Raw genomic sequence first — 18,353 nt, forward strand, 5'->3', positions numbered from 1 at the left:
AAATCTTTTTATAAAATGAAAGTAAAAGGAAGGTTTAGGGAACTGTGCCTAAGAGTTTGAGCCGTTCTTATAGACGACTCAGTTCCCAGCAGCCACAGCAGACAGCTCATGGCTGCCTGTAGTGTTCGCTTCTGGGACCCAGGGCCCTCTGGCCCATCTGCACTCACGTGTATTGCTATCTCCCTCACACACAAGTAAAAATAAAATCTCTAAAAATCAAAACAAAAAACCTCGTGTGTCCTGTGCACTCTCCCCTCCCCCCCAAGGTGCTTTGATTGTATCTCAGCGGCAGGGCACTCTTCTAGCATGGGCAGTGCCCTGAATGTAGCCACCAGTACCACACAAACCAGTAGAGATTACAACATACAGAGTAATAAATCCTAAGCCTGTAAGGACAGTGCTTCTATCTCTATAGAGCATTTGTTCCCTGCACAGCTCTGCTCTGCTGGACTGATGGCAGAAGCCAGCATTACTGCATCACCATAAACAGTGGTAGGATATTGTGCCACACGGTAGGACTGTTACAGGAACTTTTCAGCTCCTTCGTAGCCTTGTACATGTTCTCCGTTGTTGGCAGAAACCTGTGACTGCTGATGTCCTTTTGATGAGCCAGTTTGAACAATCCACAGCAGTGCTGTGCAGACACCATGAGCCTAGTTTCAAAGCAGTTTTCATCATCTCATGTCAGTCTTTTCCCACATGTAAAGGAGTTTATTCTGTAGCCAGAAAGGTCACATTGAGTTTTCATGGATGTTTCCCATTGCTTTATACCAGTTTATGTTGCCACAGGCCAGGCGTGTAAATGTGCACCCCCCCCCCCACACACACCCTTGGCGCCCCTCGGGGTGTCAGCCTGCCTTTACCTTCTGCTCTGGGAGGTAAAAATGTGTCTGACTGTTAGCTAGTCCTAGGATCTTTTAAATAAAAGTGGTTAAGCACATTTCTCTCCTGAATTTCCAGCATCGTCCTTTACCTTATTTCACAAGGTTTGTTTTCTGTAGATCTTAACAGCATTTAGGTAACTTTTCTGTGAGACCTCCGTGGTTTGCTGATACTCCCAGTGTGTGGTTGCTATGGAGGAGCACCTGGTGTTTTAATGTGTTGACCCTGTATCCAGCATCCCTACCAGTCTTGAAAACAATTATGTGTTCTCTGTGGCTTTCTGTTGTAGTTTCTTTGGGGTCTCCTAAGGGTGCTCCAAAGGAACTCCCAAGTGTGCCCACTTTTAGAGGGGATTAGGGCTGGGCCAGCTGTGGGGAAGATGGCACATACAGCCCCTGCTCTGAGTGTATCCAGTTAAGGACAGAGTGTGATGCAGGTAACACAGGAGAGGCCTCCTCAGGATCTGCGCCCAGGTTTGGAGGCAAGTCCATGTGGTGCCACAGTGTACATTTTTCTTTCCTTTTTTTTTTCACTTTTTTTTTTTAAAAAAAAAGAGAACAAACTATCTTATCTTTTTTCATTTTACATATCAATCCAAGTTCCCACTTCATCCCCTCCTCCCATTTCCTGTACCTGTCCCCCTCAGAGAGGGTAAGGCAGGCACATCGGCTTTGGGGAAGGTTCAAGGCCCTCCCTACTATATCCAGGCTGAGCAAGGTATCCACCCAGAGAGAACAGGTTTTTAAAAGCCAGTACAAGCAGTAGGGATAAATCCTGGTGACACTGCCAGTGGCTCCACAGTCTGCCCCAGCCATACAACTGTCACCCACATTCAGAGGGACTAGTTTGGATCAATGCTGTTTCCTTCCCTGTCTAGCCAGATTTGGTGAGCTCCTATTAGCTCAGGTAAGCTGTTTCAGTGGGTGTCCCCATCATGGTCTTGACCTCTTTGCTCATATTCTCACCCCTCACACTCTTCAACTGGACTTGGGGAGCTCAGTCCAGTGTTCCAATTCAGGTCTCTGCCTCTGTTTCTATCAGTTGCTGGATGAAGGTTCTATGGTGGTATTTAAGATATTCATCAGTCTGACTACAGGGCAAGACCAGTTTGGGTACCCACTATTGCTTAGGGTCTTAGCTGGGGTCATCCTTGTGCATTCCTTGGAATTTCTCTAGAGCCAGGTTTTTTGCTATAGCCCGATAAGTCTCCTTCAATCAAAATATCTTTTTCCTTGCTCTCATCTCTGTCCTTTTGAAGCAATCCATCTCAACTACCCTGTTCCCTCAAGTTCTCCTCCCCCCTTCCCTTCTCCCCTTGTCTTCCCCTTCTGCCCTCCCTACTCCTCCTACCTCCATTCTCCCAATTTTGTTAGGTGATCTTGTCTGTTTCCCCTTTCCAGGTGGATCTATGTTTGTTTTTCTTAGGGTTCACCTTGTTACTTAGCTTCTCAAGGATGGTGAACTATAGGCTCAATATCCTTTGCTTTCCAGCTAGTATCCACTTATGAGTACATACAATGTTCATCTCTCTGGGTCTGGGTTTCCTCACTCAGGGTGGTTTTTTTCTATTTCCATCCATTTGCATGCGAATTTCAAGATGTCATTTTTTACTGCTGAGTAGTACTCTGATGTGTAAATGTGCCAACATTTTCTTTATCCATTCTTTGGTTGAGGGACTGATGGAGGAAGGTCATTGGTTAAATAAAGAAACTGCCTTGGCCCTGATAGCTTAAAATTTAGATAGGCGGAGTAAACAGAACAGAATGCTGGGAGGAAGAAGAAGTGAGCTCAGACGCTATGCTCCCCTCTCCCAGGCAGACACCATTTCCTCTCCTCTCTGGGGCAGATGCGATGAAGCTCCGACCCAGGATGGACATAGGCTAGAATCTTCCTGGTAAGCGCACCTTGGGGTGCTACACACATTATTAGAAATGGGCTAGTCCAGGTGCGAGAGTTAGCCGAGAAGAGGCTAGAACTAATGGGCCAAGCAGTGTTTAAAAGAATACAATTTGTGTGTTGTTATTTTGGGGCATAAGCTAGCCAGGCGGCCAGGAGCAGGGCAGTGGGAAGAGGCCCGCAGCTCCCACAACAAGGGACATCTAGGTAGTTTCCAGGTTCTGGCTGTGCCAATAATGCTGCTATGAACATAGTTGAACAAATGTTCAAGATGATTGAGCATCTTTTGGGTATATGTCCAAGAGTGGTATTGCTAGGTCCACTAGGTCCTGAGGTAGGTTGATTTCTGAGAATCCACCATACTGATTTCCAAAGTGGTTGTACAAGTTTGCATTCCCACAGCAATGGATGAGTGTTCCCCTTACTCCACAACCTCTCCAGCATAAGCTATCCTTGGTGTCTTTGATCTCTCAGATTCGTTTTGATTTGCATTTCCCTGATGACTAAGGATTTTGAACATTTCCTTAAGTGTCTTTCAACCATTTGAGATTCTTCTGTTGAGAATTATCTGTTTAAGTTCTGTACCCCATTTTTTAATTGGGTTATTTGGAATTTTGATGTCTAATTTCTTGAGTTCTTTATATATTTTGGAGTTCAGCCCTCTGTCTGATGTGGGGTTGGTGAAGATCTTTTCCCATTCAGTATGGCCGAAGGGCTCACTGACCAGGAGTTTTCCAATGCCCACTGCACATCGGAATCGCCAGAGACTTGGGAGTGCAGGCTACACTGCGCATATGGAGCACAGTAGCTTCCTGAACGGCCTGGACTGAGCAGCATCGCTGGCCCAGCGTGTACACAGTGAGTGCAGTGGAGATGCACTGGGCTTTCTCCTCCCTTGGTCCTGCAGTGGGCTCTGCTCAGCACAACTGGAAAACGATCCCCAAGAGCCCAACAGCCTGAGGCTGCTGAGGGCAGAGAGTTGTAGTAATATGAGCGGCGGGGCTGCGTTCCCAACACCCCAGCCACCTGCCCGGCTAGCTTTACCCAAAATAATTACACAGACACTGTATTCTTTTCATCACTGCTTGGCCCTTAGCTCTGGCCCTTACTGGCTAATTCTGATATCCCAATCAACCCATCTCTAATAATCTGTGAGCACCGGTCTTACCGGGAAAGATTCAGCATGTCTGACCTGGCGGCTTGCTTCATTGCGTGCGCCTGCCTGGGAGAGCGGAGCATGGCCTCTCTTCTGCTCCCGAGAGGAGAGCTGTGGAGTCTGACCTCACTTCCTCTTCCTCCCAGCGTTCTGTTCTGTTTACTCCTCCCACCTATCTCCTAACCAATGAGGGAGGACCAAGCAGTTTCTTTTTATTTAACCAATGACCTTCCTCCATCAGAGAGTCTCCTGTGTGTTTGTGTGACCTTTTAGGAGCCACGATGGGAAGTAGCTAGACCACAGCGTAGATCATGCTGAGCTGGCTCGGGCCAGGAGCAGCTAAGGGAAAGTGGTGGGAGTTAGGTGCTGGGCACCAGTGGTGCTGAAGTTGTCTGGTCAAATGGTGAGTTGTTTGTGGTCCCTACTGGGAAGGACTCAGTGGCAACCATGGTTGTCCCAAAGAGCATGTGGAATGAGCTGCCAACAGCCAGGACCCAGAGGCTGCAGGCCTGGCTACTAAAAGTGCCAACCCCTTGCTTTTAATTAGCATTTGACTGGTTACTGTTTGAGATAGAGCCTTGTCTGAGGCCTGCTGTAACTGCCCTGCTGGCTGGAGACTACCCAAGGAAGCTGCTTCAGACCCCTCTGCTGTCTTTGAGCCGCCCTCTGACAGGGAGAGACTGCAGTTGTTCCCGTACAGTCACGCCAGCTCCTTCTTCATCTGGCACTGCCTCCCTGTGTGGTTGGTTCCCAGCCACTGACACTATGACCTGTCCCACGGGACAGTGGGGAGCTGTGGAATGCCGTGAAGCTGACTAGAATTCATCTGTGAGCCTATTTCCCCCAGGTACAAATTGAGAACCAACCGTTGCTTTCTGTTTTCTCTGGCAAGCAGGTTGCTTACCCATCACCCCGTGGGGCCACCGACACTGCAGTACCTGTCAGAGATGATGATAAATATCTAGGCCAAAGGTTTTTTTAAAAAAATCTTTGCAGCGGAATGGGATGATCAATCAAGATGACAAGGTATTTTCAAGGAATAAAGAAAGCTGTGATATAGTTACCCCAGAAGTCAGTTTGCTCTGCCTGTCCCAAGTCCCCCCACCCCCACCCCCTGCTGCACCTAGAGAAGACAAGACCTCCCACCTAAAGGGCTTAGGTCAGAGTTCACATCTCTCTCCACTCTTCCCACCCTCTCGCACACCCCATGAACTACTATCCCCATCCATTTCTGTCCGCCAGAGTTCTCTAGGCCACTTGCCAGACCGCTTTCCTCCTGCCTCCTGACTGAGCAGCGGTGTGTCCCTCTGGAAAAGTGAGCTCTGCCAGGGCATCTTGGCGAGCACCAACCCTGTGACTATCTGGGTTGTGTGAGGTGTGAGAGTCTGGTTGGGCCTGGCAGGGTAGGACAAGGGCGAGTAGGGCACCTTCCTGGTTTTCTGGCCCAAGCAGGTTTGTCGCAGCCAAGCCTTCATTTGGCAGCTTTGCTATCCTTCATGGGAGGAGACCGAGCCCTGGACTGAGTCACTCTCCAAACATCCCTGTGCGCATATCTGATGTGTCACAGGTGGGTGTGGTGTCTGGTCTCCTCAGAGGTGTTCGTGAAGAGGAAAACATTTCCAGAAGGATGTCAGCGTCATCTGGTTCTTTCCATGGCTCAGAGCCCTTTCCCGGTGTGTCTGCCACACACTGCCAAGAAGCAGTGAGGACAAACACCTCAACTGTCCTCAGCTCAGAGCGCTGGCTCCAGAGAGCTTCTTGTGGTCTTTGCACCCTGAGATGAATGAGAGACCACAACCCAGAAAGGCCAGCCTCGTCAGCAGGCATGCTCCTGAGGAAGACCAGAGAACCGAGGCAGACACCGTGGTTAACACCGAGGAGCCCCTCTCAACAGCCCCCTCCTCCTTCTCCATAGACCATCGCACATTCACCCAGACACACGGATAGGCAGGCAGTGTCGATGAGAAAGCCACAGACCCAAACTGGCTTCTGTGATGCCGGCTCAGCTCAGAGAGGTGAGAGGGCGGTAGTTTCCTCTAGCAGATGGTGAGGGGGCTGCTGCGGGCGCTATGGCATGAACCTGGGTGTCTTCCCCAGCGAGCTGCCTCCAGACACAACAGTCACTTCTCGTCCCCTCAGTATGCCAATGTCCTGTGTTCATCCTTGCCTATCCTAGCTGCTGCTGCCGCCGCCTCTGCCTCTCTGCTGTGCCCCACTCCCCTGCCACGAGATGCCTGATCTCATTGCAGCCCTCCTGAGCCACTCTCCAGCCTCACCCACCTGCATCTTCCTGGCTGTCAGCCCGCGAGCTTCAGACACCTGGCTCCAGGCCTCCTCTCTGCCCCTCTCTGGAGACTGCCTGCTGAGGGCTTGTCTGTAAGTGGCGGAGCTCTCTTCTCCAGACTCCCCATACTCTGGCTTCTAAATTGAGCCCCTGGACACACGGGTAAGAGAAAAGGACCCCAGCAAAGGAAGAATGCGCCCCTTTATTCCTTCTGAGAGAAACGCACTGGGTGTAGCCAGCACCCATCCCCAGGGCAGCCAAGTTTGGTTCTGCCCCACGAGGCCTGGGCAGTGGTGAGAACAGTCCTGACCTCCCTGTAGGGCAGAGGTGTGTGGGCACTAGTCTGTCTTTGTCCTCAGAGCTTCTCCAGGTAGGACCCAGGGACAAAGCCTCGCTGTCCATTCCGCTCCACAGTCCACCAGCCGTCCTCTCCTTCCAAGATGACCACCAGAATGTCTCCCGCAGAAATGTCCAGCTCATCGGGATTCTGGACAAGAAACGGCAAGAGCGTGAGATGGGAGGGCCTCCTGTGTGGGCCCTGGTCTGGCACCCCTGCCTTGGCGGTCCATGCACGTTCGTGTCCTAGGGTGAAGTCTGCTGAGTCATGCTCAGGCCTCCAGGGTAGTTCCTTTGGCGATAGACAGACTGTAGGGTTCTCCAAGAGACTTGGCCTCCTAACTTGCGCCAGTTGTCATGGAGACCTCCTAGCCTGGGCTGCTCCAACCACTGCAGCATCTCAAGGGCATCTATTATGCCCCAAGGGCAAGCTCTCCTGTCACTCTATAGGCCTGTATCCCTGAGTGTGACCTCCATCAGTGCTGCCCACACCCAGTCTGCCTACATGCGTGGGTTTATTAGCTGAAGTTCAGGGCCTGCCTTCCAGGTTCACACCCCTCACTTCATCCCAGGGCTCACACTGGGACCCATCTCAGCACCGCTCTTCTTGGCTGCCCTGACCACCTTTCTTCAAGGATGGCAGAAAATCAGTTCCAGGGTAGCTCAAGGCCTCGTTTTGGCCATTGTGGTTCCCTGGGTCCACAGTTAGGAAAAAGGCCTGACCCTCAACCCGTTATCATTCACGATAGCGCTGAGCTGTCAGCCTTGCGGACTCCACATGTGCCGATTTGAGCAGCTGTCAGCCCAGCAGACGGTCACTGAACCCTTCTGATTTCTGGTGCTGGTCTAAGTGCTCACACCCCAGGCATGTTGCCAGGCACGGTGCCCTCGAGCTGGAGGACGCGGGGCACGCAGGCCTCACCTGTGCCGTGTAGTCGTAGAGTGCCCGGTAGTCCTGAGCTGACGCGTCAAGGTTCCCCTGCGTTGCCTGCACATCGATGGCTGCATAGACCAACTCGTTCCGCTCAGGAGTGGAGGTCAGAGTCTCTGTGGAAGCTGAGAGTAGGAAGAGGCTTGAATTAGCCCCCTCTGAGGACAGTGGTCCCTGGAGACTGCTGGGGTGGGGCTTTGTCCCACCTTCACCCCCACTCTTGGACAGTATACCTTTTCCCTTTGGGGCATTAGCGCACCGTCTATGCCATGTAGGAATCCTTAGATGAAAGGTATGTTCCCTGTCCCACTGTCCCCTCCCCCTCATTTACCAGCAGGAGGCTGAGAAGATGTGGTCTTAGGACTTCCATGCAGTAGCCCAGAGAACCTGGAGGAAGGGTGAAAGAGGAAATGACCTTGTGTTGCCTCATGGGAAACAACGGGACTAATGGGAAATCTCAGCATCCCAGGACCTCTGCCAGCCTGTGGTCACCCACATCTCCATGGCAGCAGGCCTCCCCACAGGCCATTTCTGGCAGTCCATTCTCAGCACCCTCCTCCCGGACCCTTCCAGTCATCTCAGCACCTGCAGCCCCACTAGGACCCCATGCTCCATGTAGAGGTAGAAGCTGCCTTTAAAGCTCCGCTCCCACACATCTTACTAGGCCCAGCCAGGTTAGGACAAGTAAGTCTTTCTTTCCTTGGTCCCATGGAGACTAGACCGGGTCACCCACAGGGCTCAGAATTAGGTCCTTGGCACCTGATGACAGCCAGGCCAAGGAGGTGGCCCTGTAAAAGCCTGTGAATTCTCCCAATGTCTGGGGCTTTGGGCCATTTTTAAACCACCTGGAGGTGCTACCACAGCTGCCTGATCGTTAGGACACTACCTCATGGTACCTCATGCTATGCTACCTCATGGGAGGGCCAAGGAACAGGAGCCCAACAAGGTGCTGGCCCAGGTCCCAGCATAGTCACCAGGTGAGCGATCACAATGTGAGTAGTTAATACTGGGATCCTCTGGGACAGCTCCAAGGACAGTTTGATCATAGATGGTCTCCAGGGAATGCCCAGCACCTGGACAGGGCACCAGACCTCCGGGAGCTGCTCAGTCAGGAGGTGTGGAAGATCCAAGGGCAGGTGAGGCTGGCCCCAGCGTCTGGGCTCTGACCGCTCAGCCCGTCAGGGTCTCACCTCTTTATCATACCGCAGGATGGCTGGACACTAGGGCTGCCGATTATCGGGGTGACTTCCCGGTCATAGTAGTTCTGATAAGGCACCGGAGCTAGAGAGAGCAAATATATAAGGCCTGGAGCAGCGTGGCAGGCTAGACTTTCCCCTTATGGCCCTGGACCAGAATTGTTTGTTTTGTTTTGTTGAGACAGGGTCTCTCTCTATGTAACCCTGGCTGTCCTGGGACTCTATGAAAACAGGTTGACCTCAAATTCAGAGACCCACCTGGCTCTGCCTCCCAAGTGCTGGGATTAAAGGCAAATACTATCATGCCGGGCTTTTTTTTAAGACTTTTTTTTGTTCATTTTAATTATGTGTAGGTGTGTATTTGTCCACATGGAAGCCAGACTTATGGATTCCCTGGAGCTGAAGTTGCAGACAGTTGTGAGCTGCCTGATGTGGGTGCTGGGAACTGAGTGGACCTCTGGAAGAGCAGCAAAGCAGCAAATGTTCTTAACCCCTGAGCCATCTCTCCGACTCAGAATGGATATTCTAGATTCACGACTTTCTGCAACTGGACAGGCCAGGGGATTTGTGTCGACCACTCTACTGTGGCCTACTTAAAATTTCCCATCCCCCTCTCTTGCTCCCCATCCAGAGAACCCTTGTGCACTCCGCTCTGTTCCTTTTAAACCTCAGGGGAAACAAGCCAAGAGCCTGGCCCCAGAATCTACTGTCCCCCAGCCTATGTGTGGCCTACCTCCATCCAGTAGGGAACTGGGAGCCACCCCAGCCTGGGCTTGACATCCAAGGCTCTAAAAAGTCTGGGCCCAGTCTAGAGCCAGCCAGGCCTGGCTGCAGAAGCTGAGCCACCCTCAGGCTGGGCTTACCTGGGGGCTCTCTGCCAGTGCTCTTGGCCTGGATGAAGCCGTTGATGTCACTGTCCACATCGCAGCCTTCCAGTGTCAGCCGCACTTCCTCATAGAGCTGGGGGGAGGGAAATGAACAAAGGCTGTGCCCACACTTCACCCCAATATCTGCCCTTGAGATAGTCATCTTGATAACCTAGCCTTGGCGTTGTCCTGCCTCTGAGTCTGAACCTTCATACTATTGATATTCAGAAGTTTCCTGAACACCTGAGCTCAGAGCCCTGACCAGAGGGCTCACTCCTGTCCTCCGAGACCCGCTCTAAGGCCCACGGTTTAACCTGTTTTAAGATGAGGGAATTAAAAAAAAAAAAGGGAAGTGGTATGCCAAGGTCACTCAGAAGCTGGGCTCTGAGCCTGAGGGTATCTAGAGCCCACACCTAGATGTGGACGCCATCAAGGATCAGCTGCCCATGGGCAGGAGGGGTCTGAGCTGCCCAGGTCCCTGGTGTAGATGGTAGCCCCCGACCTGAAGGAGAATGTACCCCAGCCAGCCCAGAGTACTGGGCTCTGTAAGGTGACAGAGACCCTGAGAGAGAGAGATGGGAAGGAGTGTAATAGACACTAGACTAGGTTCCCACCAGCGTGAGCCTGGAGCAGAGCCTCTCCAGGCCTCAGCAAGTCTCTACTGTGTCGGAGAGAGTGGATGGACACAGCCCTGAAGGGTCAGGTGCCCCGAGTATAGAAGCAAGGAGGAGAAGGCAGATGCAGGGAACCACAGGAACACAAAGTTTCCGAGGCTTGGAGACTGGGCCAGAGACCTTGTCTGACTCCCATATGAGCCGCAGAGGTCTGGGAAGATGCTGGTGGCCCATGAAGACCTGAGCTCACCAGGCTCCCCCACCCCCAGCATATACCTCGTCATCCTGAGCCCACCAGGCTCCCCCTCCTCCCAGTACACACCTCATCATCCTGAGCCCACCAGGCTCCCCCTCCTCCCAGCACACACCTCGTCATCCTTGACACACTGCATGGAGAGCTGGTTGCAGTGCACCCATAAGGCATTGCGGAGGATGGTCAGTCGGTCAAACTCCTGCAGCTGGAAGGCCTGTGGGGGAGGAAAGAGGCAGCCCCACCACAGCTCAGCTAGGTGACCAGCACAGACCACGCTGCTACAGACAAGTCTAACCAAGACAGCCTTGTAGGTTCCCACCCCTGCTTCTAGCTAGGGCAGCTGGAGGGAGGTTGGGCTGTTGGAATGCCTGTTTGTTCTATCTCCATCAAGTCCCCTGTCCTAGAAGGGAGGCTGGGGGAGCCTAGCAGGAGGCACAGGACTCTGTCCTGGTTCTGTCCATCAATAGTATGCAGGGTGGGCTTTGAGCTCAGTTTGGGCTTTATGAAGAATATATCCCTACAGCAAAGGGATCCAGGGTGTAGGGCCAGATAGTGAGTACTGGGGACAGACTCTGGGCACCAGCCAAGCAGATGACTTAGAAGTGGAAGGAGTATCATCCCCCAGCCCCAGTTTCCCACGGATAGGGTGGGGGTGTACATGGAGAAGCAGGCAGCTTGCCTGGGCCACTTGCCTCACAGGTAGTCCGGTGTTCCTGCTCCCATTCAGTCCTCGCTTTTTCCAGCTGTTCAATATTTTGCCTGTACACTCGCTCTACAAACAGAGATGACCCTTAGGCGGGCCTGATAGCCTGGACCTCTCCTGAAAGTTCCTTCACTCCTGCAGAGACCCACCCAGCACGACCTCCCCCAAGTTCTGGGAGCCCCCTCCCCAAGGGGCCTGGCTAGCTGCTAGTCAGCACACACAGCTGCCCTCTGTCCTTCCATGGGTGACTCTCCACTTCCCCACTGTGCTCTGAGTGCCAAAGGCTGGCGTAGAACTCTCCACGCAAAAGTTCTGCTCCATTTCCTGTGTCCCATCCCCTCACTTCCCAGACAGTAAACTGAGGCTCAAGGAGAGTGCCTCTGCAAATGTACTACAAGCCATCAAGCTAGAGTCGTGGTATGGTCATCTGGTGCCTGCTGAGGGAGCAGCGGGTGTTGGAGAGGTGGCACAGAAGGAAGACTCCAGCCCTGGGGTGGGAGGATGGGAAGCAGATGCTGCCGTCAGGTAGAGGATGGGAGCCAGGTCCCAGGAAGGCTGAATGGGAGCATTTATCACTGTGTGTGAGATGATGGGATAGCACCCTGAGATCTCAGGCTCTGAAACCATGGCTTGAATTCAAATGCTAACACTTCTTAGTGGCTGTGTGACATCTCTGTGCCTCTGTTTCTGCATGTTAAGAGAAAGTCATCATGCCTGCATGGGATAGCTGAGGGAGTAGCATGCAGCGAGACTAGGGAGAGTCTGTACTCTGAGTGGCACACAGGGGACACGTCTCGCAGATGGGGAGCACCAGCTGAGGGAAGAGGAGGGGCCAGGGCCTCATACCTGCCTCTGTGGCGGACTCCTTGCACTGCTTGGCTTTATTCTGGCTCTGAGGAAACAGGAGAGTGACACTGAGTCCCAGCCCTGGAATCCTGGTCCTGAAGCTATGCAGAAGTGACTGGCACCCCCTCCCCCGGCCACTCCAGGGATATCCAAGGGTGGGTGAGTTCTACCATTCACCAGCAGCCTTGCTGTAGAGTGGACCAGGTTGGTCCCATGAAAGGGAAGTAAAAGCAGAAACCACAGCCACCGGGAAACATGAGACATGCAGATGCTGAGACCCATGTGGGCTTCGCTGCATTGTTGCTCAGAACCTGGGCGCTGGTCAACCTGGATTCAACTCATCCACAACCCCTGCTCTCTCTGGGGCTCAGCTTTCTGGGCTGTGCAACAGCTGTTAAGGGCCCTGATAGTTGAGTCACCCCTACCCTGTCTGGAGGTTGCCTGTGCGTAAGAATGGTTCTGGAGGACACTCATCATACAGTGTGGACACAGAATTGGAAAAGGATGAGCAGCTAGCATGCCCTAGGTGCAGATTCAACCCAGGGATGACAGCCCTTCCCTGCCTACCAACTCCACCCTGCTCTGGGGGTGACACGACATTCATCACCTCCACGCCCACCCCTGGTACCCTACATACCTTTTCTACTTGCTTCTGGTGGCCGTTGGCACTCACGCGCTCAAAGGCCTGTTCAGCGTCATCTGCATCCCGGCACTTCTGGTCATAGGCCTTCTTGGACTGAAGGTGCAGAGAGGTGTGCTGGGGGCCTCATGCCCTACTTTGGGCCCCAGGGTAAGGCTCCCTATGCCCAGACTCCCTCCCTGTGGGGGACTTTGGTGGAAAAGGCATCCTTCCCATGAAGACTTGGGTACCATCTTCCGAGCCTTGACACCTTCTGTCCTTTCAGATGTCCCTGCTCCCTGCCACTTCTGGGCTCCCCAGCTGACAGTGTGGGTCACACTCATGGACTACTGTGTATAGGACTGTCCTGTCCTTTTTTCAAGACCCTGAAGGGCTTGGACATCCAGCACAGCCTCCAGCAGGCTGATACACATAATGGACCAAGGTCTGAGGAAGCCTGTTCCAGAGCCCTCCCATTTACCTCCATGGTCTTCTTGTAGAGTGACAGCTTGCTCTTCTGGACACGGTCCATGACGGCCTCATACTGCAGGAGACATGAGGCCCTGAGCTGGGGGCTCTGGCCTCAAGACGCTCCCCTAGGCCAAGAGGATGAGTTGTCCTTGTCCCTGGGACACAACACCCCTCCAAGCATGTGTGCGTGTATGCATGTGTGTCCATGTCCACTCTCTCCTAGAGTTACCTCCTCCAAAACAATACCAGGTAGGTGTGATTTTGCACACCTTTAATCCCAGCATTTGGGAGGCTGAGGCAGGAGGATCTCTATGAGTGTGAGGCCAGCCTAGTTCATATAGAAAGCTCCAGACCAGCCAAGGTTATATAGTGAGACCCTGTCTCAAACAAAAACACAATACCTGCACTCAGAATGACAGAAAAGCTTCGGTTGTAGGTATGCCTACTGTTTCCTTACTGTGAACCTCAGCCTGTCTTGGGCTCCAGCCAGAGAGAGCATTCTCGCCCACATATAGATGCTTACATAAGTCCTGAATCCTTCATTCATAAGCCACCACTTGCTCACACTGAGTATACACTGGCATACACATGCATACCTAGCCCATACTTCGTCCCCATCTCCCAACTGCTCACACTGCACACAGGCCTCTGCACACCATGGGCCACTCATGCACACACAACACACTCTGGTATTCACCAGCTCATGACCCTGGACTATAAACATCCACGTATGCATGCACACTCATAGCCACACCATGGCACGGCATAGCACGGCACAGAACTCACCCTAGGCTTCTTGGGTGGAGTGGAACAGCCAGCATAGAGGCTAAGAGTCGAGAGAGTTACACCTAGAATGCCTCTGGCTATCGGAGCGGAGCCAGATTGTGCTCTGGGGTCCTGAGGAGGCCCTGGCAAGCCACCAGGTCACAGGAATCTGCCTGTGCACCTGACCAGCCATGAACACCATGTGTCCCTCTCTATTGGGCTCACCACATCACAGCTCTGGGGGCAGGGCCTGACCTCTCTGGGGAAGGAGCTGCTCTGACCACAAAACTCACAGTAGCCCAGCCAGGTCTCCTCTGTCATGTTAGGTTTTCCACATGCTCTGTGACAAGCTTCCTATCAGAGGGGTCACCTGTTCCAACACTCAAGTCCAGGGGGTTTCTAGAGATAGCTCTGGGGACTCACCTGCTCAGGAAAGCCTGTTAGATGCCTGTAAGCCTGAGACTGTCCAGATGGGCAGACAGGGTGTGGTAGTTTAAATGAAATTGGCCCCCATAGTATCTCATAGGGAGTGTTACTATTAGGAGGTGTGGCTTTGTTGGAGTGGGTATGAGCTTGTTGGAGGAAGTGTGTCACTGTGGAGGTGGGCTTTGAGGTTTCCTATGCTCAGGATACCGCCCAGTGTCTCAGTCAACTTCCTGTGGCCTACATATCAAGGTGTAGCCAGCACCACATCCGCCTGCACATCACTATGATAATGGACTGAACCTCTGAGACTGTAAGCAAGTCACCCCAATTAAATATTTTCTTTATAAGAGTTGCTGTGGTCATGTTGTCTCTTCACAGCAACAGAAACCCTGAGACACAGGGTGTACAGTGAACTAAGTTTCTTCCTTAAATCCCTATTTGGGAAGAAGGATCAAGTTCCCAAGGCAAGGGGTGCCAGTAAGAGTATCTTACAAGTAGAGAGAAACTGAGGCACAGAAAGGAGAAGGACCTTTCCTGGGTCCGCAGATGCTGCTTGGCCCCAGCTCTGAAATATAACCCCTTACCTCCAGGTGGGCCAGGTGCTCAGCCAGAGTCATAGGCTTGGGAGAGGCATTCCCCCCCCCCCACACAGGGTGCTCAGCCAATCAGAATCACAGGCTTGGGAGTGGGGTGCCCTCCCCAGAGCCTTGCAGCCTCTCTGCAAAGCATCCCCAAGCCTGAGATTACACACTGCCCGTGATGAGGTGCTAACTTCCTCTCAGTGTAGTTGTACACTCCTTGTGAAGCCAGCCACGCTCTGCACATTGACGGTAAGTGCCTTCAGATGCTTAGCTGAGCCTGAAGCCCATGCTGCACCCCTAAACAGTGTCTCCCCCACTCCTGCTGAACAGCCCTGCAGAGTACTGGCCCCCGAGTCTGTCTTCAGAACCAACAGCACTAATCTAATCCTTATGTTCAGGACTAGCTTCCAGTTGGCACCTCTGGACACCTGATGCGGTCCCTGACCCTGTGCAGTCTATGAAGTAGGATAGTCAAGTCCCCCATCTTTTCCTCTTCCTGGCACATGGCAGCTCTGCAGTAGGCCTCCCCAGGGCATTCTGGTTCAGAGCCCTGAACAGAGCTAAGCCTGTATAAAACCACACGGTTGTGGTTGGCTTCCCAGAGCAACCTGACATCCCTAAGAAGAGAGAGACCCTCAAGTAGGGAATTGCTCCCATTGAATTGACCTGTGGGAATGCCTGTAAGGCGTTTTCTTGGCAGTCAATAGGACCCAGTTCACTATTGGCGGGACTGTCCCTAGGCAGGTGGACCTGAGCTGTGTAAGAAATGTATCTAAACATGGAACAGTAAGCATTGCTTGTGGTCTCTGCCTCAGTTCCTGCCCTAATGGCCCGCAGTGATTGTGACATGGGACATGTAACCCAAATAAACCTTCCTTCCCAAGTAAGTGTTTTACCATGGCAACAGGAAAGCAAACCAGATCACATGCCTTCTACCTTTCATTAGACCATAGTTCCCAAGTGGCCCCAGAACGGGGGTGACCTCAGCCACCATCCCCTCCTTGGTCCCCTGCCCTCCCTCCTTTAGCCCGCATCCCTCCTCACCTTCTTCCGCTGTTCTTTCTGCCTCTCGCGGAACTCCTCCAGGCTCCGCAGCTCCTCACGCAGGGCCAGGGCCAGCTGGATGTGTGCGCTGCCCACATTCTCTGTCTCTAGGGTGACAGTGTGGTCTCTGCCCGGACCAGTCTGACACCCTCACACTTCACCTCCCACCCCTGACATCTTCCACAGAAAGCTGGACCACAGCCCAAGTACACACCCTCGTCGCCCCTGTAAGACCCCCTACAGCCTTGCTGCCCATGAGGGAATGGTTGGAACTTACGCTGCTTCAGGGAGTCAAAGGAGGTCCTCAGGGAACTGCGAAACAAAAGTCTAGGTCAGCAAGCAGGCATGCAAAAACCTGAAGTCCTGCCTGGCCCATTGTTTCGGAGGGAGGGTCCTAAGCCTTATGCACTACCTCTGGATGCAAGGAAACATTTGGCTATGGTCATCATTAATGTGAACCCCAAACTGGCATTCTAGAAAACAAAGTTTCCTTTGTAAATTACAAAGCAATCAAACTTTTTTTTTCTTTTTAAGATTTATTATGTATTCTATAAAAAGGAAAAAGAGTTTAAAAAAAAGATTTATTATGTATGCATGTGGTGTTCTGCTTGCAGGCCAGAAGAGGGCGCCAAATCTCATTCTAGATGTTTGTGAGCCACTATGTGGTGACTGGGAATTGAACTTGGACCTCTGGAAGAGCAGCCACTGCTGTTAGCCTCTGAGCCATCTCTCCAGCCCCACAATCAAACTTATTGCTATGGCAGGAAAGGAAGCCACTCCCTCACTCAACTCCTTCATCCCTCCATTTGCATGCCTAGAGAAGAAGGCTGAGTCCTCGGGTCCAGGGAGGGCCTAGAGGGGAAGGAAAGGAAGAGGCTGCACAGGGCCTAGGAGCCCGGACAGCGCTCAAGCAGGAAGGATGCTACGTGGAGCATGAGGGGTTGGGGTGTGGCACTGGCTGGAGTCCTAACACTCAGGCAGCAGAGGCAGAAGGCCACGGGTTCAAGGCTGTCCTGAGCTACACAATAAGCCTCTATCTCAAACGCCCAGATCCCCTTTCCCAGAGATCTCCACAGGGCTCAGATTACTTGAACCTTATTTTAAAATTGCTTCCTGAGTGTAAGGATGCCCCAATAACAAATGACGAGCACCTGAACAAAGAGCCCTCACTGCGCGCTGGGGGGCACAGTGCCCTGTATTCTGCCTGGCAGCCTTGTTGGCCTCAGAGCACAGTGGTGCTGAGGGCTGAACTGAGGAGCCTGCACGCCCATCTCAGGACATACAGGAGTCTTGGGGCAGATACAGGAACCCCAAGGGAGAGCCTGAGCTCTCAGGACCTGGGCCTTTGAAGGACAGAAGATGATCAGATGATAGTGTAGAAATCAGAGCGCCCTCCTGCCGTGGGCTACCACACACAACAGCAGTAGACGCTGGAGCCAGATGACCCGTCTCTGCCACTCATCCGCCGTGTGGTCCTAGGCAAACCACCCGGCCCTCCCTCTTTACTTCCCTTCTACAGAGAGGGTTAGCTATACAAAACAGGTGTAAGGATGCGAGTCCATTGACAGGTACCATCGAGGCCCGGAGCACGGTAGGAGCTTTACATGCCTGGCACACTCACACACATGCAAACTCTGCTGGTTCCGGGGACATCCTCCTGGCACCAACAGGCCCTGGTCTTCCCCTAACCCGAAACTGCCCCTTCTAAGAGTTTTCTAATGGCCCTTCCCAGAAGCTGCTGCCTTGATCTCAGGTAGGAGGGTGCCTGGCTACCCCAGCTTGAGTCCTTTCCCAGAGCCCTTCCCCCAGCTAAGTGCCATGAATCAGGCCTGAATGGTGAGGGAAGTCTGTCCCTCTGTGCTCCCAGCTTGGGTCTAGGAGTACTGAGTCTCTTAAGGACAACAAAACAAGGGCTTGGTGGTGCAGCTTACCCCAAGGTCCCTAGACACTGTCTGCAGCCCCTAGCTAAGGAAGCAAAAATGCCGTGGCTTCCTTCTCACCAGGATGCCTGAGAAACTAATCAGTTGGGTTGGCGTGGAAACTGAGTCCGGAGGAAGGCAGGCTCACTAGAATCATAGCCTGCAGCTGAGGATTCCCTTGTTATCCTCTTTCATGGCCTCTCTGCAGAGCGCTCTCCTGCCCCCTGGTGGTAAAATTGTCAGATGACACCCACCTCATAACCAATTCCCAGGCTGTCCTTTCACAGAAGCCAATCTGCCTCTGCCCTTGGGGTAGAACGAACGTGTTCCACAGAGGTTTCCTCTTCTCCTTGGACAGTTGAGGAAACTGAGGTCAAGGAGGAATGGCAACCTGACAGGACCCCTGGGGATCCAGGCCTGAAGGAGGATTATGGGGGCCCAGTTACCCTGAATGACAAAGCTACAGAGCAGCCCCAGCAGCCTGGGAGCCATCAGACAGCCAGACGTGCAGGCCTCTGACCACTGACGACTCAGTCTTTACCTTCCCAGGGCTGCTGACAACACT

At 52.8% G+C, this 18,353-nt stretch overlaps 1 protein-coding gene and 1 long non-coding RNA gene across 3 annotated transcripts in view; one reads left to right on the forward strand and one right to left on the reverse strand.

The window, feature by feature from the left end:
* Positions 1 to 4,139: 4,139 nt before the first annotated feature.
* Positions 4,140 to 6,413, forward strand: LOC142846032 (uncharacterized). The gene is made up of 4 exons (XR_012910017.1): positions 4,140 to 4,337; positions 4,830 to 4,960; positions 5,850 to 5,949; positions 6,111 to 6,413. It is a non-coding gene; the product is annotated as an uncharacterized LOC142846032 (long non-coding RNA).
* The window catches only part of Pstpip1 (proline-serine-threonine phosphatase interacting protein 1), a 42,122-nt gene continuing 30,171 nt past the window's right edge, over positions 6,403 to 18,353 (reverse strand). The window contains exons 4-15 of one of the 2 annotated variants that reach the window (XM_075965836.1): positions 16,147 to 16,181; positions 15,870 to 15,976; positions 13,064 to 13,126; positions 12,601 to 12,699; positions 11,964 to 12,009; positions 11,107 to 11,186; positions 10,530 to 10,628; positions 9,545 to 9,641; positions 8,676 to 8,766; positions 7,817 to 7,872; positions 7,477 to 7,610; positions 6,403 to 6,705 (exon numbers count right to left, since the gene is read on the reverse strand). In XM_075965836.1, the coding sequence (XP_075821951.1) occupies positions 6,574 to 6,705; positions 7,477 to 7,610; positions 7,817 to 7,872; positions 8,676 to 8,766; positions 9,545 to 9,641; positions 10,530 to 10,628; positions 11,107 to 11,186; positions 11,964 to 12,009; positions 12,601 to 12,699; positions 13,064 to 13,126; positions 15,870 to 15,976; positions 16,147 to 16,181 (1,039 nt within the window). In that variant the 3' untranslated portion in view covers positions 6,403 to 6,573. Of the gene's footprint in view, positions 6,706 to 7,476; positions 7,611 to 7,816; positions 7,873 to 8,675; positions 8,767 to 9,544; positions 9,642 to 10,529; positions 10,629 to 11,106; positions 11,187 to 11,963; positions 12,010 to 12,600; positions 12,700 to 13,063; positions 13,179 to 15,869; positions 15,977 to 16,146; positions 16,182 to 18,353 lie in introns of those variants that run through there. The other variant, XM_075965837.1, reaches the window with a different exon arrangement.

Source organism: Microtus pennsylvanicus, chromosome 3 (genome assembly GCF_037038515.1).
Source record: "Microtus pennsylvanicus isolate mMicPen1 chromosome 3, mMicPen1.hap1, whole genome shotgun sequence".
NCBI classification, from domain to species: Eukaryota; Metazoa; Chordata; class Mammalia; order Rodentia; family Cricetidae; genus Microtus; species Microtus pennsylvanicus.